The sequence below is a fragment of the Strigops habroptila genome, chromosome 1 (genome assembly GCF_004027225.2).
Source record: "Strigops habroptila isolate Jane chromosome 1, bStrHab1.2.pri, whole genome shotgun sequence".
Lineage (NCBI taxonomy): Eukaryota > Metazoa > Chordata > Aves > Psittaciformes > Psittacidae > Strigops > Strigops habroptila.
This window is the reverse complement of record NC_044277.2, coordinates 12,112,391-12,138,988: the sequence shown is the minus strand read 5'-3', so window position 1 is coordinate 12,138,988 and position 26,598 is coordinate 12,112,391. Positions and strand designations below refer to the sequence as shown.

The window sequence follows — 26,598 nt, the reverse complement described above, 5'->3', positions numbered from 1 at the left end:
CCGGGAGAACGGTGCCGCCGGTGCCACTCCCCGGCAGGTCGATATCTAGGGGGGGGAATGCCCGCCTCCATCCTATTGCCCTCCATTGGTGAAGTGGGAGCGGGCTGTACCATGCGTGCGGCGCCCCCCGCGCCGCGGCCGTTGGACGAGCCCTGAGGGAAGGCGGCGGGAGCGGCAGCGCAGGGCTGAGCATGGAGAGCTGCGACCTGGGTGACCGCCAGCACGGCCCTGTCTGGCACCGCAAGCCCGGCCCGGCGGCACCGCGGGGGTAACGGCAGGGAGAGGGCGGTGGCGGGGCAGGGCAGGGCCGGTCCCGTCTCACACAGCGCTGCCGGGGCTCGGCGCCGGGCCGGCAGCAGCCATGGTTCTGCTCGGTGCTGCGCCGCAGAGGAGAGGCCGAGGGCAGGGAGCGGAGCAGGCAGGGCTGGTCAGAGCTCACCTGAGCTCTTCTGCAGGCTGTTCCCGTTGAAGGCGGAGCAGGTCCCCAAGGAGGCTGCGAAGATGAGATCAGGGATGCTCACAACGTGGGCAGTCATCCCAGTTGTGTTTTGTTTTAATTATACTGGACAAAATACCATTGGTGAATTCCCAGACTTTAATCACTGTGAGAGGGCTGAGGCGCTGGCACAGGGTGCCCAGAGAAGCTGTGGCTGCCCCATCCCTGGCAGTGTTCAAGGCCAGGTTGGACACAGGGGCTTGGAGCAACCTGCTCTAGTGGAAGGTGTCGCTGCCCGTGGCAGGGGGTTGGAACTGGATGAGCTTTAAAGGTCACTTCCAACCCAAACCATTCTGTGATTCTATGATTTAGACAGGAGATATCTGGCCCAAGCTGAAGAGTGGCAGTGTGAATGTTGTTTTGGGGTACCTGTATGTTGTTTGAATCTGGATGCAGCTCCATGAACTCCTAACTTTATTCTCCTGGGTTAGTTTAGTGGCAAAGGAACTTTTGAAATGCAGAGAGTGGTGTTGAGGAGGTCCTGGGAGATGCTGTAACTACATTGATAAGTACTTGCATTTCAGGGTGGTTTTATGCTTCACTTGTGGGTTTTGATTATATTAAAGACCCTAACGTCACTAAATTTTAATTATAATTTAAAATAGTTTAACATCTTTCTAATTTCAGTTTCGTGGCCCTTTTATTGCAGATAAGAATGGGTTTAACAGAATGAGGCGCTATTAGTTTTGTCTCTGGTCTGTACCATGGCTGCATGGCCCTTCTTCCCATATTCACTCACAGTTTGTAGCGTACACCAACAGTTGCATGCAAGTGCTGGGTTGTGTCTTCTGCCCTCTTAGAAACTGGTGTCTCAGACAGCTGTCAGCATCTTATATAGCTGTGGTCACAGTATCCTGCAAGAGCCCTGCAGTCTTTAATCAGCCTGCAGATGTCCTGTACAGTTTTAGATGTTTAGTTATATTCTGAATTTACCTCCAAGTAATAATAGAAAATAATTGGCTTGCCCAGTGTTAGCCAAAAAATCCAGGAGTAGCAGATCTCCCAAATCCTAATGTCCTGCTTCCTTGAAAAACCTTCCTCTTGCAGTTTAGTCTGCATGTGGGCTTTGGTTCTGCACCCAGCTCCATTTTATGCTGACAGCTACAAGGATAGAATGAGAAAAACCAGCAACTCTTGTTCCATAATATCTCAGATGAGTAAAGATAAAAATGCCTTTCTTCATGCTTTGGAAGACTCTGGGAAAAAGTGATCTTAAAACTGATTTCCCCCTACATCTAATCCAAGTGGTTTCTTACAGTAATTCATAGCTTCTGAGTTTGCTTCTGTGTTTCTTTACAGTGATAATGAAGAGCCAGGTTCCTTGTAGAGTGCTTGCATCTGCAGAGGTAGAGGATACATCAGCACATATGTTACTGTTACTAACCAGGCACCACATAAAAGGATAGTGAATGGTGCATTTTTCCCATCTGCTTTGCATATCTCCTGACTGCTGTCCAACGCAGTGAATGACTTCCTTTGTTTAGTACATTTTTTTATATTAGAAATATGTGGTTTTTCATGGAAGAAGATTTTTTCATAGAACACTATAAATGATTAGAATTGTAATCCCATAACTAGGAATCCTAGGTCTTGGAGAAACATACTAATAAACCAATTCTAATAATGGTTGTTTTGCTTGCTTTCTTCACAGAGTCCTAGTAAATATAATTCATAGTGTGAAAGGATACCATTCAAAGACAATACGTTTTCTGAATGTGGCTTTTGACAGTACTGGAGATTCTCTACTCGCTGGAGACTACCAAGGGAATATATATGTTTTTGACTTGAATGGAAACAGGTAAGAACATTTCTGTCAAGACATGTTAATTGTCTTGACATCTGTAACATTCAGGGGCATGGAACTTGCTTGGGTAGAATGCCACAGGCCTGGGTTTACCCCTCAGTTTTCTGTGAATATGGAGGTAGCTGCTTCAAAAGATCAGGAATTTCTAACTTTAATCTGAACAGACAGCAGTTTTATATAACTTCACCACAATAAGTTATTCTTTGGATGGTACCTGTGAGCTGTGAACTAATAAACTAGACCTAGTGTTGTCATTTGCAGAAATACATTAATCAGTCTTTTCAATTTTATAACATTTTAAAATATTAGCACTGATTTTTAGATTTATTATAACTAGATATGTTTTATTTGCTCCCTTTTGAGTTATTTTTTTTCTCTCAGTGAAATATATTGAAACTGATTAAGTTATTACTTCACTTGACATTGTGAACCAGAGTTTCCTTACGCAATGAGAATGTGTATTTTGAAATAGGTTCAGCCTTGTTCAGAGAACAATGCAGGCTTGCACTGCTCTGGCATTTAATCTTCGCAGAAAGACAGAATTCCTGGTGGCTTTGGCAGATTATTCTGTTAAGTGCTTTGATACAGGTAAGGAGAAATTTGAAGGCTTATGATCTGAATTGCTACAAAAACCTGTGTAATTTTAGGGTTTATGTCAAATTTTTGGTAAGATTTTTGATGGAAAGCTTACTGTACATTTTATGCCATCTGTCCAAGAAAGAAAAGTTTGCGCCCATGTGGGTTATAGTCCTGAGGGTAAATGAACCCTTTGCTTTGTCAAAGTTTCTTGAGTCACACAAGCATCTGGTTAACTGAAGTCTAGCACAGGATCACTATTATGTGTGTTACCTTTTTTAAAGTCATTCTGTGTATGTTTGCTTAGAATGAGGTGCTGTATGTAAAATCAACCCTAAATCAAACCTAAATCAGTTATGTTAGTTTGCAACTGAACCAGTTATTAACTATACTTACAGTAAAATATTTGAACAAAGTGAGACAATATACGCTAAAAGAAGTGGCAATATGCAAGTATTCTTTAAATATCATAGATATTTAAAATGAACTTCACAGGCCAGCTGTGTGTCTCTGTCTTGATTAGAAGTTAAATGGTGAAATGCATTGGTAACTCATTCTTCATAGATTAACCTTAACCTATAAAGAAGTGCAGTTGTAGTGTCTCATCTGGATTTAGATCTTTATAAAAAGCCATAGGAATTGCTCAGCTGCAATTTAAGGGTTTGAGTCTGATATTATCAGTGAAGATTTTAATGTAACACACTGTTTCCCAAAATAAAGGACTAGAGTTAAGGTCTGAAATCCTCTGTGTTTTGTCCTGCTTTCAACCACAGTAAGACCAAACTTAGATTTTGGATGCACTTAGAGAAATCTTCTGAGTTATTCCACAGAGTCTTGTGTGTTTATATGGTGCTCTTTCCAGATATCAAGTCATACTGAAGAATGTTTTAAAATATAAATGTTATTAACATAAGTCAGTATTGGGTGGATTATCTTTAGAGATGTACTAGATAATACTTGGTGGGCTCCATCCCCTTCTGTAGAAGCCCTGTTCTCTAATCCCATGTCATTGTCTCCTGGGAGGATATTTTTAAGCCCTAAGTTGTCTGTAAGCACAACAGCAGGTCAGCTGGAGCCACCCCATGGGTTGTCAGGCAAGCTACCCAGCGTAAATAGTGTAATTGCCACAAATACAGTTTGATTGCTGAGGGAAGATTAGTGGTCATGCAGTCACAAATGGGAGACAGTGTAGTCAGAAGGACGATTTCCTTAGTATGCAATATACAGCACAAAAATGTTTCGGACTCTAAAAGAATTAATGAGGTGTTGCTTTCTGACTCTGCCTTTCTATAGTCATAGCCCATTGTCATTAAACCTTTCTTCCCTGTACCTGTAAATAGTTGTGTAATCATTCATACATAATGTCCACAAGTAAAAACAAGTGGAAAATTTTAACTAGAATGTTCGGTCTCAACTTCTAGAGATTACTGTGGGTAATCTGATAACCTTACCTGATCACAGTGTGCATGACTTTTTAAGATTGATTCTTAGACTAAATTAAACAAGTCTGTGCAAGAGAGTTGGGCTTGGTCAGCCTGCAGAAAAGAAGGCTCCAGGAAGACCTTAGAGCAGCTTCCAGTGCCTAAAGGGGGCCTACAAGAAGTCTGGCGAGAGGCTTTTTACAAGGACAGGTAGTGACAGGACAAAGGGGAATGGCTTTAAGCTGAAAGAGAATGGATTTAGATTAGATATTAGGAAGAAATTCTTCACTGTGAGGATGGTGAGACACCGGCACAGGTTGCCTCGAGAAACTGTGGCTGCCCCGTCACTGGCAGTGTTCAAAGCCATGTTGGACAGAGCTTGGAGCAACCTGGTGGAAGCTGTCCCTGCCTGTGGCAGGGGGTTGGAACTGGATGAGCTTTAAGGTTCCTTCCAACCCAAACCATTCTGTGATTCTATGAAGTTGGCTTCCTGTGTGAAACTAAGAATAATTTATGAGAATTTTTACTTGGAGATGAGGAGATGGTAATATTTCTCTGAGGTATAATAGCTATATGAAGACTGATACATTTGTTTCTTGTCTGTGATGGTAAATGGTCATATACTGGGTATGCTTAAAAGTCTTTCACAGCAGAGTGTTGTCAATAAAGAGTAAAGTAGTAGCTGATTCATTTTGAATGACTTTCTTATTCTTTTCATTTCTTTTCATCAACTCCTGCAGAAACAAAGGAGGTGGTTAGTTGGATGAGAGGACATGATTCTTCAGTGACTTCCATCTCTATCCATGGCTCGGGCAGGTATGCCATCACTACATCCACTGATACAGCACAGCTGTGGGACCTGGACACCTTTCAAAGAAAAAGGAAGCTGAATGTTCGTCAGTCTGTGGGTATACAGAAGGTGAGTAAAGAGCAGTTGCTAAAGGGTGAACAAACATACCTCAGGAGGATTTTAACACTGCATGTTAAAATCACAGTGCTTGAAAATGCTTTTTAAAATACAGCTGAATCTTCTCTATATTCTTTGGGTATATCTCCTTAACTGTCATCCTGTCGTGTCACCCAGATGACTGGAATCCTGGCTTAATAGCTGCAGAGATCTGCTGGGAACTTTTAAGGAACCTCTATCTTTAGAGATGCTCAAAACATGGTTGGATATCATAGAATCATAGAACACCAGGTTGGAAGGGACCTCAAGGATCATCTGGTCCAACCTTTCTAGGCAAAGCGTGGCATAGACTAGATGTCCCAGCACCCTGCCTAGCTGAATCTTAAAAGTGTCCAGTGTTGGGGAATCCACCACTTCCCTGGGGAGATTATTCCAGTGGCTGATTGTTCTCATTGTGAAAAATTTTCCTCTTGTGTCCAGTCGAAATCTCCCCAGGAGTAACTCGTGCCCATTAACCCTCATCTTTTCCATGTGACTCCTTGTAAAAAGGGAGTCTCCATCTTCTTTGTAGCCACCCTTTAGATACTGGAACATGGGATAAGGTCTCCCCTGAGACTTCTTTTCTCAAGGCTGAACAAACTCAGTTCTCAGCCTTTCCTCATAGGGCAGGCTTCCCAGTTCCCAGTCCTTTAATCATCTTTGTGGCTCTTCTCTGGACCCTCTCCAGCCTGTCCACATCTTTTTTGTATAGGAGGGACCAAACTGAGCACAATATTCCAGGTGTGGCCTGACAAGCACTGAGTAGAGTGGGATAATGACGTTTTTACCTCTGCTGGTGATGCTTTTGTTGATGTTCCTCAGCATCCTGTTGGCTTTCTTGGCTACAGCTGCACACTGTTCACTCATACTGAGCTTGTGTCCACCAGGACCCCCAGGTCCATTTCCACAGAGCTGCTCCCCAGCCAAGTAGATGCCAGTCTGTGGGATAACCTTGACTAACCCAATTTAACCTGGAAGTTGGAGACGTCTTCTAGATTGACCCTGCTTAGACCTGGGGGTGGGCTTCGAGGACCTCTTGAGATTGATTCCAACCTAAATGATACTGGGATTTAAGGGTGGTGTTTAAAAAAAGACCAAATAAAAACAAAACAACAGCTTTAGTGTCATAATAGTAACTTCAGACAGTCACCACCACCTGCCTCATTCAGCTGCTTATTCCAAAGCTGCTCTTCTTTCTGTGCATGCTAAGCACTGGATGTGGGAACAAAGCTGAAAAGTAACTCGGCAAAAAGAAATTGCTGCTTTTCAGCCTTGTGGTTTCTTTGCATTGGTTTGCTGCCCACACACTTATACTAGAACAACACAGCAGGTGAGAAAGGTGACATATTTGTGTCAGGGAGTGGTTTAAATAGGTCTTAGTGTTAATGCTGCTTTTAAGAGGTCTACCTGCGCCACCACATGTCAAACTTTGGCATAAGTACTACAGAAAATACTGGCGCAGTGCCTGAGCTTTGCTTACACGCGTGCTACTCTGCAGTGAATAGTCTTACAAACACCACTTCAAACCAAAGTTCTCACCCCGCTGGTCACTAAGCAGCCATGCTGATTTTGCAGAGAACAAGGCTATTCATTTAAGTGTCTTCACCATATTTCTAGGTCAGGTAGAAATTTTGTCAGCTTGAAATAGTCACCTAACAATTACTGTGGAAGATCATGAATCAATTCTTGTTTGTTTGTTTGTTTTATTAAAAGTGTTGTGCAGTGCATGTTGCTAAAATAATTATGTCTTCCCTCCAAGGGTGGCTGCATTTCTTTAGTGGACAGGGTTTTTCTAATGCTCAGTATCTGTCTTTGTGTAGGGGCTTCTTATTAATAAGTGGCTCTTGGAATTTGGTAGGATCAGGATGTTACAGTATGGAAACAACCTTTAAATGCAAACAATAGTGACTATGGTTGAATGGGTAAATCACTGTTTAGGAATCAAGAGCCTGCACTTTTTGTTTGGCTCTACCATTTCTGATAAGACCTTATGCAAATAATCCAATTTATCCAGGTTTCATTTTCCTGTCTTTAGAATAGAAATAATGGTACTTACTCCTATGCCACAGTTTAAGACATACAGCTAAGTGCTTTATTGAAGATCACATTTATTACTAAACCACAGTCCTGACACTCACTGCCCAAAGTTGGATTCTTGCTTGCTGTCTGAGCTGTTGTAGTAGTGTTACACCAATCTCTGCAGTGTACTTTTTGGTGCCTCTTCACTTAAACCCACTTGCACTCCAACATACACCTTCTGTTAAGCTGGTATGGGGCAAAGTTAATTTAAAAAGACAGAAATTGAGCTGCATGCTGCAAGAATAGCAGTTGAAAAAAAATGAGATCAGAGAGCTGAGAGAAGACGTTTACATTGGTCACCAATTCCAAAGCATCACTGCTTATTCAACAGCTGCTTGCAACCATCTTGTGGTATTTGTATAGGGCAAAGCAGAAAATGAGGAACTGTTCAGTACTCCAGTTTACCAAAATCTAAACTTCATCCATCCGCATGATAGGCATCTGCTCTCAATGCATGGTTTAGACTTCCTCAGGGTCCCTGCAGGAGGGCAGGCAGCTCAGTGTCTGAAGATAAATGACTCTGGTAGGTAAGGTAACTCTTTCCCCACAGGTAACTTTCGCTCACTGTCAAGTGACTAATTTGGCCTGAATATCCGACTTTCAGTCACTAACATTGGGCGAGATGAATCCCATCCCACATAATCCAGATTTACAGATTTTCAAGGCCCAAGAGATCATTCAGACCAAAACTCTGAACTTCGTAGCACTGACTGTTAATCTCAGCCAGTAAGTACTTCAGGTAGTCCCTCAATGTTCAGATAGCAGAAGACATTTCCAATTTAACCTTCAAAATGATAGGTACAAGGAATTTGCTGAAGCTGCATGTGCTGCTACCAAAATAGAACCTCTCATCTAAACCATTAGCTTATCATTAAGCAAGAATGTATCTGCTGACATCCAAAAATGTAAATAATCCTTTTGTTCTTGTTGAAACAGATCACACATATACAATAAACATGTTCAGACTAATTTAAGAAATATATATTTACAAGCTTTTTGGGTTTGTCTTCATTCATCCTCACAGTAAAATCTGCATTTCATAGTTGGAGAATACATTGCTAAACTTTCTACAGCGTTTTTTACTTTTAATAGTTGTATGTAAAACTAAGGAGTTCAAGTCTAAAGATGAATGCTTCATAGAGTGCATTTACAGACTCTTGGCACTATTTGAATGCTGAAGCTAGTCTGTAGAAGATGCGTCAAGCAGTTACTCAGTGAGCTGTTCTGGCTCACATTTCCCATCCCCTCCTCCTCTTGGGTTCACGTTCCCACCATTTATATTATGCTCTCTCTGGCACTCATCCGAAACCTCCATAAGACAGTTTAACAGACATAAAAATAACACGGATGAAGATATGTGCCATTTTTGTGAGTTAAACTGGCTTAGCAGAGGGTACGAGTCTGAACAAGTGTGAGGTAGAACGGGTCTGTCTAGGCTGTGATGGGGGGATCTAAGCCTTCCATTGCAGCTGCATTGCACAGTTACAGTTATACTTAGACTGTCATGGTTTTTCACTGTGGTTTATTTTGCTGTTTGCTTTGGTCCAATTTAAAGGGTACTTCCTTGACAACGTATTCCCTTTTGTTTTCTTTTATGTATTCTTCCAGGTTTTTTTTCTTCCACTGAGTAACACCATCCTCAGCTGTTTCAAAGATAATTCTGTTTTTGCATGGGAATTCGATACTCTTCAGTGTAAATACCGTTTGCCAACTCCTGTAGAAGGTTCTGCATTACGTTATAAGGCCTTTGCAGTTACCAGGTAAGTTGCTATTTTAAACATTCGAAAGGCAGACTACAAAAATTGTAGTTTTAAAACAGATTTTTCTTTCCTTTCTTGTAATGTTTTATGGAAGTATTGAGCTATATACTGTGATAAACTTTTGAACTCTGCTGCGACTGATAATTTCAGCAAGGATCAATAGCAGTTTTTATGACAGTCCCATAGCAGTCGAAATAAAGCGAGTTGATTTCCAACGACCCCTAAAATAAAGTTTAAACTATCCTTTGCAAAAGCAAATTTTATTATTTAGGAGCTATTTTTTTCTTTCAGGAGAGTATGACAGGAATAATGGCAGATGCAAAAGTGATTTGAGGGCATAGAAGAAAATGTACAATCTCTTTTTGGCTAATATTAACTTGAATTATAGTGTTCTGATGGAAACTTTGCCTCATCTGTGATCCAGAGATGGCCGGATTTTTGTAGCTGGTGGAAAATCAAATCAGCTTCACTTATGGTGTTTAGAATCAAAGCAGTTGACAAGAATAATCCAGATGCCTGCAAAAGTACGAGCTGTTCGTCATCTGGAATTCCTCCCTGACAGTTTTGATGGGGGCTCCAGTCAGGTCAGTTTACATACAAAGCTTAACACGGGAGTATTTGGCTAGTTGGTTCAACACATATACTTGGAGGAGTTTTGGGAGACACTGGGGATATGGGCCCATACCATACCAAAAGAAAATTCCTGTGCTAAATGTTTGCTCAGTTGCTCTTTTAGCTAATGGAATGTCATTGCTGAATTGGGCATTCCTCTTTATTTTACATTGACAATATTAATCGATGAATCCTTTTAACTTATAGGTCCTTGGAGTGTTAAGTCAAGATAATATTATGAGATTTATCAATATAGAGACATGCAAACTTCTTTTTGACATTGGGAGTAACGAAGAGGGAATTAGTACAGCAGCGATTAGCCCCAATGGACGGTATATTGCATCAGTAATGGAAAATGGTAGCCTGAATTTATACAGCGTCCAAGCTTTGACTCAAGAAGGAAATAAGGTAGAGTGGTTTATATTTCTTAAAACAGCAGTAAATCCTATTAAAGTTGATACTTGTCTATATAACTTTCGTATCTGGAGTAGTTTGCAGATGTGTTGGAATGCCATATTTAACACTGCAAATAAAGAAAAAGTGGTTTGTCGAGTTCCCTTCATAGTTACTTAAGCCTGTCAAGTAATAAGATGTTTTAAAGTGTATATATATGACTGTGGTTTTGGTGTTGGGTAGAGGGGAAGATGGTATTTCTTTCTACAGCAATTTGTATGGACCACTTTATCTTTATAATGAAGTTTTGGAGGAGATGGAAACAACATAATTGTGCTGCTTCTGTTCCGTTTCCTATAGGGGGTGTTTTGCAACTGGTGCTCTTTTAAACCATGGGCATGAATGGTGCTTTTGTCATTATGATTTTGTTGTTCTTACTGTGTTATTGGGTACCAGCATCCATCATTATGACACAATCATACTCCTAATCCTTCCTAAGTAACAAATGTTCTAAATACCAGTTCTTATTTTATTAAAGTAATTTATTAATGGGAGTCAGGTTTCTAAATCCAGAATTCCATGTATCTTTAATCACCATGCCTTTGAAGTAAACAGTAACCAGCTTTGGATAATGACGGAGTTGGAGCTGAGGAAGGATGTGTAAAGATGTCATACATGCATTCCATTTGCCCTTCTACTGCCGGTTTGACATGAACTGGGATATCCACTTGGTTACTTGCTTTCCCAATCTCCAACACTGAATTAATACCTTGCTGACACTGGAGACTAATTAAAGTTTGTGAAGGGCTTTTGTATTCTTTTTAACTGGTGCTATAGAAATGCAAACTATTCTAGTGATATTGAGAAACACACTAAAGTAAATAACCTGAAGAGGACATGATACACATTTATATTACACTGAAATTATATTTCTTTGTTTGCTAAGCAAGGAAATAACATGATGTTAGAGTTGGTTTGGAAGCTCTGTAAACCCTCTCACAGTCTTTCTAGTTTATTACAGCAGTTTTATTCACTGGCATACTTATTCAGGAGTATACAGTCCATATATATTTATTTATGGTATAAATGTTTCTCTTCTTTTTATGGCCATCAAGCTCAAAAATATGGCATATAATATAAACATCAAATTATAGTGTTATTTAATCTTCTTACAAGATTTTAACGGAGGTATTTTCACTTAATATTAGCCTCTACCACCCACATTCAAAGTAGTAGAAGATTGGTCCAAGTGCACATCAGAGGCAAATAAACTGACCACGAGAGTGACTTCAGGAAGGTCGAAGAGGCCTTGCAAATCCAAAGGAAGCAAAATTCAAACCAGATTGATGAAACTGCATGTGAACACATCACTTGAAAATAAAGAGGTAGGAAGAAGCTGTGGATATGTTGTTCTCCAGTCTGCAGTATTTAAACTTCGTTGCAAAAAAAGTATTTAGCTGCTTACTTTAAAGAGTAAGTTCAGGCATTTATTCACTTGGATGTTTGAGCAGAGAGGGGATCAAGGGAGTTTTGGTACCATTTCTTCTCTCTGTTTAGCCCACACTCCTGTATTATAGGGCACAGCCAGTGCTGTCTCCCGCCAGCTTGGGCTACCTGTGAAATTGTTCAAGCAACTTGTGACACATTTGGATATTTGTTGGATCAGATCTGCTTCCCTGCTAGGAAACTGGCACCTCTAAAATGTCTGCCTAGAAGCCATTTCATTTTTTTATTCATTATTTAGAAGATGCATTTCTGTTACGTTTACTTCCCTTCTGTCATCAGTGTGCCATCTTCTCTCTGTCTTTATCTTGCATCTCATGTGTAGATATATTCTCATGTATACACACACACATATATGTATACACACATATCTGTATCTATATATATCCTCCTGTAACATTCACTGCAGTATGACCTATTCTTTTTGTCAGTATTCCTTATGGTTTGGCTATATCCATTATGTAGTAATGTATAGCTTACTCACTTGGGCCTGGTGTGCTTCTGACTGAAATCAGTGGTAGCTGTTCTTTGAGTTCAGTAGTAGATGAATGATCTAAATTATCTTTTTTGTTGTTGAAATACATGTATTATTCTATGGTTCTATGTTAGAATCTATCTATTAATCTATCATGGATTAGAGTGTGAACAAAGATATTATGTCAGAGAAATCCTTACATTTATTGTGGATCCCCTATGTTGTAGAACGAATTGCCAGGCGGATTAAACAAGAAACGTCTGCGGGCCTTATTGAAAGGATTTGGAGAATATCCAGCCAAGTACAGGTATTTCTGTGTGCATGTTTGTGCTTGCACAAGATAAAAGTGCTTGTGTTTACTGGCCTATGAAAGAGAAGTTGCCTGACGAAGTGTGCATTTTAATTGCAGGATGTTTGTTTGGCGTTCCTTATTACAACTTCCTGAAAACCACTTGGCATTCAGTAGCCTGATAGATAAGGGTACCCACAGTGCATTTGTGAATATTCAGAATGAGTATCCCATCAAGAACAGGAAACTTCTGAGAGTTTTACAGAGGTAAAACACATATTTATATTTACTTCAATATCACAGATTTTTATCATCATATAGTGATCTGAAATGTATCCAGTAGATGGAATCAGCTGTAAGGAAAATTCTGGAATGAACTAGTAGTGTTCTCATGCAGTTTTGTTTTTATAACACACACAGTTCTGCATCTGCCTTGTCATTTACACAGTCTTTCTATGTTGTGGTTCTAAAATGCATATTGTATTTTTGTTTGGTTTTGGAGCGATGTTTTCTACGTCTTTCATTGCTTTTGCCTACAGGACCTTATCAGCTCTAGCTCACTGGTCTGCTATCTTTGCTGAGACACCTTATATTCCTTTGCTAGCATTCCCATTTGTAAAATTATTCCAGAACAACCAGCTGATCTGCTTTGAAGCTGTTGCTACAGTAGTAGGTAAGCAGTGATTTTAAAAACTCAAATATGCTGCAACATGTTTAAGCTTTCCCATGCAAAAGAGCTTTTCCTGATGAAATGAATGAGGAGAAGGACTTGGTGGTGTTGGTTGATGAGAAACTGGACATGAGCCGGCTTCAGTGTGCACTCGCAGCCCAGAAACCAACCGTATCCTGGGCTGCATCAAAAGAAGCGTGACCAGCAGGTCAAAGGAGGTGATCCTGCCCCTCTACTCTGCTCTCGTGAGACCTCACTTGGAGTACTGCGTACAGTTCTGGTGTCCTCAACATAAAAAGGACATGGAGCTGTTGGAGCAAGTCCAGAGGAAGGCCACGAGGATGATAAGGGGGCTGGAGCACCTCCCGTATGAAGAGAGGCTGAGAGAGTTGGGGCTGCTCAGCCTGGAGAAGAGAAGCTGCATGGAGACCTCATAGCAGCCTTCCAGTATCTGAAGGGGGCCTATAAGGATGCTGGGGAGGGACTCTTCATTAGGGACTGTAGCGGTAGGACAAAGGGTAACGGGTTCAAACTTAAACAGGGGAAGTTCAGATTAGATATCAGGAAGAAGTTCTTCACAGTGAGGGTGGTGAAGCACTGGAATGGGTTGCCCAAGGAAGTTGTGGATGCTCCATCCCTGGCAGTGTTCAAGGCCAGGTTGGACAGAGCCTTGGGTGACATGGTTTAGTGTGTGGTGTCCCTGCCCATGGCAAGGGGGTTGGAACTAGATGATCTTAAGGTCCTTTCCAACTCTAACTGTTCTATGATTCTATTTCCTAAGAGGTCACCTTCTTCTGAAGGTATTGTCAGGAATTAATATGTAGCAACTGTATGCTTAAAACAAAAACCTGCTTATAAATAACTCAAAACATTAGACTTCTTTTTGCAGTGTTTCTATCAAAAAGTTAGCAGTATTTGTAAAGTCTGATCAGCAAAACCAAGTGTATCCGACAGAATTATGATAACTGCAATCTCTAGGACGTGGGAAAAGTAGTCCCACCCACCCACCTCCTCACCCACTCCCAGTCAAAAGGGAATGATCTCAGTTAAGGTTTTACTGTGTTTAGTTGTCCTAAGCATGTGGTAACTCCAAATTAGATATTTGGCTGAAAGCTGGCTATGGCTGTGTTCTGAAGAAACATTCTAAATTAAAGTGCTTTACACTTAAATTAGTTGTTGCAGCTGCTGCTATGTCTACAGAAGATATGTGCTGCCAAGCGTACATACCCACTTTGCAAACACATGCTGTTAGTGAGTAAGTATCCAAGTTTATGAAAATTATTCTTAGTACGTTAAAAATTACTTGATCCAGGCTGTAGTTTCATGAGACACAAATACCAGTGTAAGTATTCCCATCTGCCTCCAACCACTTAGTCCCACAGCATGCAGACTTCTTTTAATTTTGTTTTTGAGCCAGATTAGTTCCTCAGTCTCGTTCGCAGTGAACTGACATAAACACTCATGCTCGTGCAGCTGGAGGAGCAGTGTACTGTGGGAATGGTTTAGGAGTAAATGTGAGGAAAGTGGAGAGATGGGAGTAAATTAAGTAGGTTTTGCTGCCTAAGACTACCTCTTAAATTCCTAGCCCTTATAACTAAACTTTAAGGTTGACAAGAGTCTATTGCTCTGGATTACAGTGAATTGTGTTGGGTTTTTTTATTCTCTTTCAGTTAATTTTTGTCAACACTGGTTTGAATATTTTCCCAATCCTCCAGTTAATGTCCTTGGTATGATGGAAAATGTTTTGGCATATCATGATAAAGAACTACTTCAACATTTAATAAAATACAATGTGACTTCACAGGTAATATTCTAACCAACTTTTGTATAGGAACTGAACTGCAGTGAATGATGGTGCACTAGTCTTTTATTTTGACATAGTTCTTTTTGGGGATGTTCTCATTAAATAACAGTGGATTATATAGGAGTGTAAAGAGTATATCATTGCTTTCCTGCAGCTTTTCCTTCTCCATGATCAGAAATCTCATATACATGCTACCGTAGTTGTTAGAAGTCATTTGCTTTCAAGTCCACATTGCTTGAAAATCTCTTAATCAAATTATAACTGTATTTTTGTAAGTGGACAGTGATGGATTAACTTTTTAATCCTTATTTATCGTTAGGGATTATTTTAGCTTCACAAATCTAAACAGAAGATTTAGACATCCAGTAAAATCAAAAAATTATTTGTAACCTACCCATATTAATTTTGAATGTTTGTAGTGGGTGATATAATTTGTCTTCAAACATTCTCAATTAGTTCCTGTTTCTTTAATAAATTGATAGATTCTTGGTATAAGGCAAGAAAAATTCAGATTATTTCTTTAAAAGGAATGGCAAAAACGTACTAACGGATTATTTTGTCTATTTTCCCAAATAATGTAGGTTTATGCTTGGCCTCTTCTAGAAACACTGTTCTCTGAGGTTCTAACAAGAGAAGAATGGCTGAAAGTCTTTGACAATATCTTCTCCAACCATCCTTCATACTTTCTAATGATTATTGTTGCCTATATCGTATGTTCCAGAGCTCCTTTGCTTCACTGTAACCAAACAGCGGATTTTGAGGTAAAAATCTTTGTATTTAAGTCAGTCATATGAAAGTGTACCTGCAGAGACATGTGTAACTTTGTTGTTACGGAGGTTAGAAGGACATTAATATATTATGAAGTGTTTCTGAACAACGTCATCTAGTACCCAACAAACATACAATAAATGAGTAAAACATTGAGCAATTTCCTGCAGTTTCATGCAACAAGATCTTTAAAAGCTTTCATAAGCTTTCTAATGCCACTAAAAGCCATTTTGTACATGTCAATAGTTCATCAACCACAAAATAATTCTGCCTCGTCTTGGGGATCTGCTGGGATTCTGCCTATGGAGACAAGGCACTGTCATTCTGTCATGTTGTTTCACTATTCTGCCAGATTTGCAAAATTAGGCAATATTATTTGACATTCTCTGAAGTGAAGTGAAAACGTTTCCTTATGTTTGGCCTTACATGGGAGGAGGAGGTTTTCTCATAGGAAACATCTCTGTAGGCAAACAAAGGGTTCCTTGAAACTGTGCTTGTGAGCAGTCAGTTTGACAGACATCAATCAGACAACATTTTTGCTATATTAAGGATTTTCTAGGTGAATTAAGGTCATTGACAGGAAGAATAGTGCTGCAAGAAGAGGAGCTTGGAAGCGTCATGTTCGAGCGCCAAAAGCTGAGGGAGGTTTATTCAGTGGTAGGAGAGTGTGTGCAGGCAGTTGAACACTCTAAATTCACACTTAGCTTTCTAGATCCCGTAGGCAACTTGAAGAGAAGGAAAAGAACCAGAGCATATTTTTACAACTTGAAAAGGTTTGGGTCAAGTCATTTTAAGCAGTCATACTTTACTAAGTGGTAGGGATAACTTAATAAAGCCTTTTAAATCAACTTTTGAAACACAGAACTTGCTAATTTACCTAATTATTCCCATATACGTATATTAAGAACTTGCTTAATCTTTTGTAGAATGTAAATGGAAGCATGTCTCTTACAGTATTTCTTTCATCATCGTAACAACCTGGACATTAATGTTGTGATTAAGGAAGCTTATCATCTTATGGAGGCTACACCACTAGATATCCATCCACAGCGTATGCTTGATGACTTCATACCACTTACAAAAGGACAGTACCCTGTATTCAATAAATATCCAAAGTTCATTGTGGATTATCAAACTCAGGAACGGGAAAGGATCAGACAGGATGAAATTGAATACTTACGAGAGAGGTATTAATGGGAAGGTTGAAGACAGTATCAGACTGGGAGGGACAAGTGGGCACAATAGCCTTTTTCTGTTGTTGTGTGTATGCTTGAGAAGAGAGACTGTTAAGAAAATTCAGGAAGATGACTTTAAGTAGCTGTTAAAAGTTAAGAATTGTTTGATTTAACACATTTTTAAGTTCATAGAATCATAGAATCATAGAATCGTAAGGGTTGGAAAGGACCTTAAGATCATCTAGTTCCAACCCCCCTGCCATGGGCAGGGACACCTTGCCCTAAACCATGTGGCTCAAGGCTCTGTCCAACCTGGCCTTCAACACCGCCAGGGATGGAGCATCCACAACCTCCCTGGGCAACCCATTCCAGTGCTTCACCACCCTCACTGTAAAGAACTTCTTCCTTATATCTAATCTAAACTTCCTCTGTTTAAGTTTGAACCCATTACCCCTTGTCCTACCACTACAGTCCCTAAGGAAGAGTCCCTCCCCAGCATCCTTGTAGACCCCCTTCAGATACTGGAAGGCTGCTATGAGGTCACCACGCAGCCTTCTCTTCTCCAGGCTGAACAGCCCCAACTTTCTCAGCCTGTCTTCATATGGGAGGTGCTCCAGCCCTCTTATCATCCTCGTGGCCCTCCTCTGGACTCGCTCCAACAGCTCCATGTCCTTTTTATGTTGAGGACACCAGAACTGTACGCAGTACTCCAAGTGGGGTCTCACAAGAGTTGACAGTCTTTTCTGAAACAAAAGATGTTTGTTAATTCACAGAAAATATTGGGCCACAAGTCTTCAAACTTTGAAGCTTATCAGTCAGAGCCTAAACCACTGTTCACCTGTTCACTGTTCACCAGCTTTGTGAAGGGCCTGGAGTTTTTAGCTTGCTGTTGAAATCAGTGGGTACCATGATGCCAAAGCACCTTTAGAAACTAGTTTTCGGTACGAATGTGAGGAAGAAAATACCTGCACTCATCTGAAATGCCCTGTTGTCTGTAACAGTCAGTATAGTAACTCTTTCTCATGTACTTTATCAGTACATAAAGGGGATGCCATACCCCTTCATGACATCTCATTTCAGCAGTTCTTTGCTAGTGCAGTCAGCAAATTCTAAGTAATCAAGTAATTTTTTGATGCTTGTCTTGAATTATTAATGTGATCTTCCATTTAGACAATTAGCACATGAATTAGAAGTTAAAGCGCAGGAACAGAAAGCAGAAGATGAAGCCTGGCACCGAAAGCAGGAGATACTTAGAGAAGCTGAAGAACAGAGGCGAAAAATGCTACTGGAAGAAGAAGAGAAGCTGGCAGAACAGAGGCAGAGGTATTATAAGAAGTACTAGGGGCCTGGCTACTGTACCCTGTTATTACATTTTTAACCATGAGTAAAGAAGAAATAACCACTAATTTGTATAAATCGTAATGTGGGAAAACAGTGTGGTCTGGTGGGTCAGATTTTGGTGTGGGAATGAAGTGATCTGGGTTGTATTACTGCCCTGCCTGAGGGAATACAGCAGATTAGAGGCCTAGTCACTTCATAGTTTTGTTTTGGCTCGCAGCCTTCTGTCAGTCTCTTCAGGTTGTGAATGCTCATAAACAGTCAATTGCTGTGTGTTTGCACACTGAGACTTAAGACTTGTACTGTGGGCAGACTCACACTGCAAATATAGGAGTCCCTAACAGTGTCAGTGGCTGTACACATCCTTCTATTTCTAGTGGAATTAGAAAGAACACTGCTTTATATGTCAGTTGCTGAGCAAAGAGTTGTTACAGTACTGAAGCTGAACTGTTGGTTTGTATATTTTGCAGTTGTAAAGGTTGAAGAAAATTTCAACATCTCCATAGATTTTTAGATCAACTACACGTAATCACAGAATCATAGAATCATTTAGGTTGGAAAAGACCTTTAAGATCATCAAGTCCGACCATTAACCCAATGCCACCAAGTCTACCACTAAACAATGTCCATAAGTGCTATGTCTACAAGTGCTTCTCTTAAAGCTCTGTAACCTACAGAGTAAGCTGCAAAAGGCAGTGAGCCTTTCTTGCAAACTAATTCTTGAGTTCGTGGTTCTGTTCCTTGAAAGAGTTTGATGTTTTCCAAGTAAACTTAGGATGAATTTTGTGCAGAAAGAGATTCCAGGGCACTGGTAATTATTCTAAGGAATAGTTTCTAGTTCTGGATGATTGAAGTAGTAAACTAGTGCTTATTAAAGTAGAACAAAAATAGGGCACAGGTCTTAAAGCTTATTAGGGACATTGCTATTAGAGGATATCTGTGTCCGTGAATGTAATTCTGTCTTGTAAATGGAAACTGGACAGCTTACAAGAACGAAAGCAACTGTCCTAAGCTTTCTAAGTTAGAGATTAGCTCATAGTAACTAATGGATATTTGCAGTGCAAGTTTGTGCTCTGTGGTACTGACCTTTTGTATATACAAGTTCCCTTGTTTCTGTGTGTTTCTGCTTTGAAGACTCGCTGCTGTGAAACGAGAACTGAAAGTAAAGGAACTACAACTTCTAGATGCTTCGAGAAGGCGTTTTCTGAAATACCAGCAAGATCAGCGTCAAATGGAACTGAAACGTCTTAATGATGAAATCATGAGAAAGGCTGAGTATTGCTCAAGCAATAATTTTCTTGAAGGTTTCTTAGTGAAAATAAGCAAGGAAAAAAACGCATAACTAAAATTTCAGTTGATGTGCTGTGATTTGTGAGCCCAGAGGTGTATTTAGCATGAGATGGACTGCTTTAAGTGGTAAACGCATAATTTAACAGTTTTATTTGGCACTTAACTATGTTCTACTGGCTTGCTTTAACTGGCAAAATTCCTGACAAAAGCCAGATTCATCTGTATATTGGCAGTGATGAAAAATGTAACAAGATCCTTAAAGGACTAGTGAATTCTCAGCTGCCTGTGGACTGTATATCCAGATTGCAAATTAACTCTGCCATTGATTGTGAGGCTTTCAGCGGCCTCTGGCCAGGCCTGGCTCTGCTCCCGTGTTACTAGCTCAGGCATCGTGGCATGCAGATGTTGAGAATGGAAGTTTCTGAACCTCGTGGCATGAATTACGTCTTTGCAGTGCCATTCCTCATGTCTCAGCACCACACTTTGCAGAGCACAGTGCAGCTGTGTGCTTGTTTCTGCAGTGAGTGCACTGTAAGATTCGTTACCTCCAACTCAGCACAGGTTTTGCCAGGTGTAGAGTAGCCACTTCCCTCTCTTTTGTACTGTCCTCCGCAGCATTCTGGGTTCAGAGACTCCTCTAATTCAATTTGGAGCTGCATCTGGCAGGTTGTTAGCACTAGATCAAGACTGATATTTCCCTAAAATGCCTGGCTGGATGCAAAACTGTTCTGTGCCTCTTCTCCATCTTGCCCTGTGCTTTTGATATGCAATATTTTCCATTATTCATGGTAGGACAGAAAGTGAGCTAGAACTTAGAAGTGAGGTGTGGCTTGAGGTTTTGGACATTCTCCTTGGTACTGTTTTTTAAGGGAGAAGAATTTCTCCTTTACTGTATTTTCATGTGTTTCTCTTCTCCTCAAGGCATCCATGAGAGAGCAGGAAATAGCTGCTACTGTTCAAGATGTAGAAGTACGATGGATGGAACTTGAATCACAAAGACAGCTTTTTGAACAGGTAATTATTAGGGAACTATACAGATGTTTACATGTAATGGTTCTTCCTTTGCATTTCTCAGATTCAGTTGTGTTCATTCAACCAGACTTTGTGAGAAAAAAGGGGGCCTTTCCCCCCCTGCTTTCCTCTCTGATACCTTTTTTAGAAGAAACCCTCTGATAAAAGCATTAGTAGAACTCACTGTTACCTGTTTTTCTGAGAGAAAATGCCCATATCCTCCCTATTTTATTCCTTTCTTGTGCACAGGTATCACATGGTTGCTGCAGGGTCTAGCTGTGTGTTCAGCTGGTTGAGAGGAGCGAGGCACATGTAAAGAAGAATTAAGTCTAGAACAATATGTTCCTCATCCCAGAAACTCCCACCTTTTCATCTGATATCCAGATATATCTACATTTTCTGGAGAGAACAGTATAGCAGATTGATGTAGTTGATGGAAAAAATGTCTAATTGCCAACAACAGTAAGCAAAAAGGAAAGGATGGTTTGTTGGGAATGTGCAGTTCGTTTGTCAAATGACTGACTTAGAAATATCACTACTGAGTAATAAAGGGTTTTAATCAATAATACTTTTTAAAGTTAAATATGGGTTAAAGATTATAAATAATTATTATAAATGACTGAAAAGCAAGGCTGCCAATGGAAGGCCTTAGTAGTGTCTGTTTTGGTTTGAAACATTAAGTTTAGTGTTTCAAAATCACACCCACATGTGCCCCTCTTACATATATACAGATGCAATAGAATGCAGGCAGATATCCAGACAGCTAACCCGTGTTCCGAAGCATGTGTCTGTTTATATTTGGGTTTTTAAAGCGTTTGGCCTTAGACTTTTTCTAACCTCTGCTGGGCTAAATTTCTTTTAGTGTTTATTTATTAAATACACAGCCAGCTGTACTGTGGCTACATAACGCAAACCAGACTGAACTCATTTGTGTTCCTGTACATGTAAAGTCAGCTGTTTGAAGGAACTAATTTTCCAGTGATCATCCTCTTTAGGCTAGAAAGGTAGCAATTATTTAACTAACTGAGGATATATGTCTGCCCACAAGAGTTTGTGTAGACAGGCATTGCCTGCCATGTCCTGAACTGTTTCTCTGTCACTAGTGAGAGGCTATATCCAAGCTTAGAAGGCCATGTGTGTGTTAACTTTGCTTCAGTACGCTGCTGACACACTCAATAGATTGCTGCAGGCCTGGGAAGGGGTTGTGTCTTCTCCAGAAAACTGTGTAGATGTGTCCAAATGAATGAGAAGAAAAGGTGGTGTGAGTTAAAATTCTTATTTCTAGATCGACTGCTGATTCATACTACTTTGGAAAATCATCTCTGCATTCAAGCTGTAGATGTGTTCATTATAAGGCCTCATACCATGAAACACGATTTGTGTTTGTGAAACATTTTGAGGTTTTGGCTAAAATGTGCCATAAAAGTGTGGAATATTTTCATGATGACTCCATTTAAGTTGGAATTCTGCTTTTGTGCTCCACTGTAATCCAGGGAATGGAATTACATCAGTATCAACCTGTGAGACCACTGTGGTGACTCAGGCTTAGTGTAATTCCAAGTGGATAAAGCAGCAGGGTCTATCACTTTCTTGGACAGTTTTGATATGTAGTGGGATGAGATGTGTGGATATATGCAAATACTAATTTAATGAAATTTTAATAAATGTTAAAGAGACAGAATTACACATGTGAGTTAGTAGCTTAGCAACAGTAATTTACATTTATGTGTTTGGCAGCATCTAATCAAAGATCAAGAGACAGTTAAAAAGGAAATGAAAGAAGAGGTAGATGCCCATCGAAGAAAGGTGGATCTGGAAGATCATCTTGTACAGAGGTTGATGAAAATACATAGAGAGGACAAACAGAAACCTCAGATAGTAAGATGATTGCGTCTTAACATGTATTTTGGGGAGTTAGTATGCTAACTAGTACAAGTAGTACTAGTTAATAATATCTTACTTGCAATTAACTAATTCAAGGTGACATGAAAATATTTTCTAAAGACATTTCATTTCCAGAAACCTGTACTAATAGGGTATGACAGTATGTTCAACGTTTTGAGGTTCTCAAAGATCTGACAGAAGTGTCCAAACAGCTATATATAATACTGAAATTCTCTGGGCCTGCCATGAATGTTGACTTTGCTTCTTAGAACTTAGAAGATGTATAAGTAAAGCATGTAAGACATATAGAAGTAAGACTCAAAAGTGCTTTTCGAAACAAGTCATCCTGCTGTTAAGGAACATGTTTTATTTGTAACCATAATAAAACAAAAGTAAGCCTCTGAGGAACTTTCAGTTGGTAGTACTTGGCAGGCAAGTCAGCTGTAGAAGCTGTCTTCTAGATCACAGTAATGAATGTGTTTAGCTTGACATTAGGAATTGTTCAGATTTTCAAGCTCAGAACTTGTAACTGCACAGTTGGAAAAATAGTTGCAGCTAACCCACTGCCCATATGCTTGGCATCTGCATTTATATTTTGTCTAGAAATAAGCATATGGGTCTGAATTTTTGTAAACAGCCTTTGATTTTTGGAAGCAGATGGATGTGGGTGGAAGTATTGGCATCCAGGTATCAATCTTATGTTAATTGCACCTGGAAGTCATATTAAATCCATGCTCAGAAAGCAAAACTCCCAAAATCATGGAGATAGATAGTTGATGCTTTATTCCAGAAGATTTAAAAAATCCAAAAAACACCAAAACAACAAAATGCAGAACAAAACAAAAACTATCAGTAAGGGAAAGAATAAGGATGGAGCAGCAGAAGAAAGCCCTGGTAGATGAGACAGCCTTTGGTAGTGAGAGGAGGAGTAGCGCTGAGGTACAGTCTCCCAGCAGGGTCATCTAACAGTGGTACTGGAGAACATGTCAGTTCATCTTACCTTATCTGTAGGTAAGGCTGTGTACCTGAAACAGACTAAATGGATTGATGGTAAGAAGGGTGTTTTATTAGGTGGCTGAAGAAAATTTAGCCCAAGCAGAGCAGAAACTACTTGACACCGACTGGAGGTTGCAGGCGCTGCATAAGCTAAGGCATGATGACCAGGCCCGAGAGAAGCGTTATGAAGAGATAGCCAAGCTCCTGCACGACAACAGGGTGAAAGAGGCTGAACTGCTCAAGGCCATGAGGGAAGCAGAAGAAAAAAAGGTATTTGCATTATTTCTTTTTCTCAGTGGGACTGGCACAAATGTAACTGTCTTTTGCCCATTGCATGATAGTGCATAAACCTGAAAGGTATTGAAGAAATATCTTTGTTAACAATCTCCTTTCCTGTTTTGTCTGGAAATTTCTGGAGACACTAAAACAAATTGGTGAGGATACTTCAGGCTTAGGAAAGACATTCCTAATTCTCTAAATTTCTTCTCTCTTTCTTTTTTTCTCTGACCCAAGATTTTTACCTTTCTCTAGGTGTTTGAATGAGAAACTTTTGAAAAAGAAACATTCGCTCAGCTTAATAGCATATCTTTTGATTGAAAGGTGATGTGTAATCTGTAATAACCTGGATGGTTTTACTTGTTGCATTTTCCTTGCAACACATCTGTTGAAGACACATTTAATCTCTCTGTTGCACAGTGGGAAGAAGTTATACAGAAAAAAGCTCAACTGGAGGAAGAGCAGAAGGCTGCTGCTGCTGCAGATGAGCACAGGAAGCAGTTTTTAGAAGGCAGAATGAATGAGGCATTAGAAGTGGCTGAAAAGCTGCAAAGGGAAGATGGCTATTTTGGTGAGCATATAGATAATGCAGTTCTCCTGTGTGGGTTTTGGCATGAAGCATTCAGCAGCTGAATACAAACTAAGTGTCCAATATTAGGAATAAACTTAAGATGAAGTCCTTTACGTAAGTACTTTTTTGGCAGTATTCTTTCGTGAAACCAATGTATCAGCCAGACTTGGAAAGGAATCTCAGTTTGATATCTGTCAGATGCAGCAATATAAATGGCATTTCTGGTAGGAGCACAGGTTCAGCTCAGCTTAAGCCAATTGTAAAATCACATCCCTTAGAAATCCTCTGTCAAATAACATCGTCCTGTGGTGACTGACATACAGTACTATACCAGCAAGTGACTTTGCCAAGTATTTATTCACAGGGAAAAAACACTTATGTGCTTCCAGAATTGGCCAGCAATTCCTTCTCAAATGCAGTATTTTGTGTGGCTTTGCAGATATTTCTACTATTCCCCCATCTCCACAAGGCTCACACAACATTAGTGATTAGTATTTAGTGATTAGTATTGCTTTAGGCAAATATTTTCAGACTTTGCCCTTATTTCCCTAATGGTTTTAGTACAGAGCAATTTGCAACTGGAAATGATTAAAATGGGTGTCTCCTTCTAAAACTGCAAGTAGGAGTGATCCGCATGATCTTTGTCAGACGATTAATTATATAGGAAGAAACAGCACATGTGGAGCCATAATTTCTGAAAATGAAATGCAGTGATGCATAGCTTTGACCCATGGAGTAGGAACATTGACTTCTAATTCTGAGCAAATTGTACTTGGCATTAGCTGGAGTGAGTGAGTGTTCCAGTTTTGTATCCTGGAGAAGAACTGTTTCACCTCAAGCTAGAAAAATTCACTAGAAATTTGAACACTTTCAGTTTAATTTACAAAGAATCCTTCTCTCCATTCCCACAGAGAGACTGTGTAATTTAAAGACTGGATGTACAGAGAGAGGGGTGGAACTCCAGCAGGGGCCAAGGTCTGAAAATATCTGTCTGAATGATTTGTCCTTGTCAGAGTCATCATCACATGGTAAGTTCCTAAGTTAGGACCCTCCTTTCTTTCACATTTCATTTCAGAAGCATGACTGGAACAGCTCATTGTGTAATTGAGTCATTATTAGTTGTGTAGGTGTTTAGTGGATAGTAAACCAGTTTATTGTTGTGTTCTATTCCACACCTGAAAAAACTGTCTTTACTACCAGGGGCAGCACAGGTAGGAAGGGCCTGGAGGGTGTCATGTCATGAGAGCAGTCCTATTAAACCCCAGCCCAGCTTAATCCTATTCTGACCTGATTGTTTTATCTATGCTTTTTCTGTCTTCATAGTTACGTGTGATTTGGGGATGTTGAGAAGATGTCTTTCATCGAAGCCTTACTATGAGTTACAGTCTGCAGTCTTTACCTCTGGGCTGTCCTAGCTGCTAGGGCAAGTGAAAGCACAATGTGTCTTAGGTACAAAACTCTGCATACAACAGGGAACATGTTGTCTGTGGCTGGCCAGTGTGCAGAGTGCAGAGCACCTGACCTTTTTGTAACAGAAGAGAGGCACTGCTTTCAAAGAACTTGATTTACAGGTCTTAGGGCTGTCTCACCTCAGTGGTAGTAATAAAACACAGCATTGCTATGCCAGAGATACATGTTTTCCAATAAGCATTCACAGTACTTGTGAAAATCATTAGTTGCAATGTTTAGTCTGAGTTTCTTGTTTCCCTGGAGTATTCGATTCTCCAGGCTGAAGTACCTTAGAGCAGCCTTGCAATTCCTAAAGCGGCTGACAAAAAAACTGTAGAGGAACTTTTTACATTGTCCCAAGTAGTGAGGACAAGGGGGAATGGCTTTAAGCTGAAAGAGGATAGATTTAGGTTAGATATGAGGAAGAAATTTTTCATTGTGAGAGTGGTGAGACACAGGAACAGGTTGCCCAGAGAAGCTGTGGCTGTCCCATCCCTGAAAATGCTCGAGACCAGGTTGGATGGGGCTTGGAGCAACCTGGTCTAGCGGAGTCCCGCCCGTGGCAGGCGGTTGGAACTGGATGAGCTTTAAGGTCCTTTCCAACCCAAACCATTCTATGATTCTATGGTTTAGACAGGAGACAAGAAGACCTGGCATGTCAAGAGTGGGAGCTGATGGCAGAAGTCCGACGGCTCAGACAAAAGCTGACCTCACGGGCTAGAGCTAGACATCCTCCAGCTCGACTCCCAGCTACACCATGGACACCTTGAGATGGTTTGCTCTGGACCCTTGGCTGTACTTTCAAATTATTAATCAGTGAAATGCTAAATATGTATAGTGTGATTAAGGATCAGAGATTCTTTATAATAAAGGCTTTTAGAAATATTTTTATATAAAAATAAAATGCTAACTAGAAAAATGTGTGTTGTTTGTAGCCTTCTAATTTTCTTAGTAACTATAATGCTATTTTTACTCGTAAAATAAACTCAATTTTTGCCATTAAGTTATTACA

The 26,598-nt window shown here is 40.1% G+C and overlaps 1 protein-coding gene across 4 annotated transcripts; it reads left to right on the top strand.

Annotated features, from left to right (window-relative positions):
* The first annotated feature begins 18 nt into the window (after window positions 1–18).
* On the top strand, window positions 19–26,598 carry TBC1D31 (TBC1 domain family member 31). Of its 4 annotated transcripts, XM_030480161.1 has the most exons (22): window positions 19–268; window positions 2,148–2,294; window positions 2,773–2,888; window positions 5,038–5,216; window positions 8,931–9,082; window positions 9,507–9,666; window positions 9,902–10,102; window positions 11,296–11,472; window positions 12,293–12,372; window positions 12,475–12,621; window positions 12,894–13,027; window positions 14,695–14,828; window positions 15,410–15,589; window positions 16,551–16,783; window positions 17,942–18,094; window positions 19,244–19,379; window positions 20,321–20,413; window positions 22,148–22,288; window positions 23,366–23,560; window positions 23,987–24,137; window positions 25,049–25,165; window positions 26,220–26,598. In XM_030480161.1, the coding sequence occupies exons 1-22, from the start codon at window positions 192–194 to the stop codon at window positions 26,354–26,356; spliced, it is 3,240 nt and encodes a 1,079-aa protein (XP_030336021.1). In that variant the 5' UTR covers window positions 19–191; the 3' UTR covers window positions 26,357–26,598. The 4 variants fall into 4 exon arrangements, with proteins under 4 accessions (XP_030336021.1, XP_030336037.1, XP_030336029.1 ...); XM_030480177.1 differs by lacking the exon at window positions 9,902–10,102; XM_030480169.1 differs by lacking the exon at window positions 22,148–22,288.

What these genes read in the sequence shown, in the direction of transcription:
- TBC1D31 (XM_030480161.1), top strand. Translation starts at nt 192, where the DNA reads ATGGAGAGCTGCGACCTGGGTGACCGCCAGCACGGCCCTGTCTGGCAC. An exon ending in CTTCTGAGAGTTTTACAGAG is followed by an intron (nt 12,622 to 12,893) that starts GTAAAACACATA and finishes TTTTGCCTACAG; the next exon opens with GACCTTATCAGCTCTAGCTC. An exon ending in ATTGAATACTTACGAGAGAG is followed by an intron (nt 16,784 to 17,941) that starts GTATTAATGGGA and finishes TCTTCCATTTAG; the next exon opens with ACAATTAGCACATGAATTAG.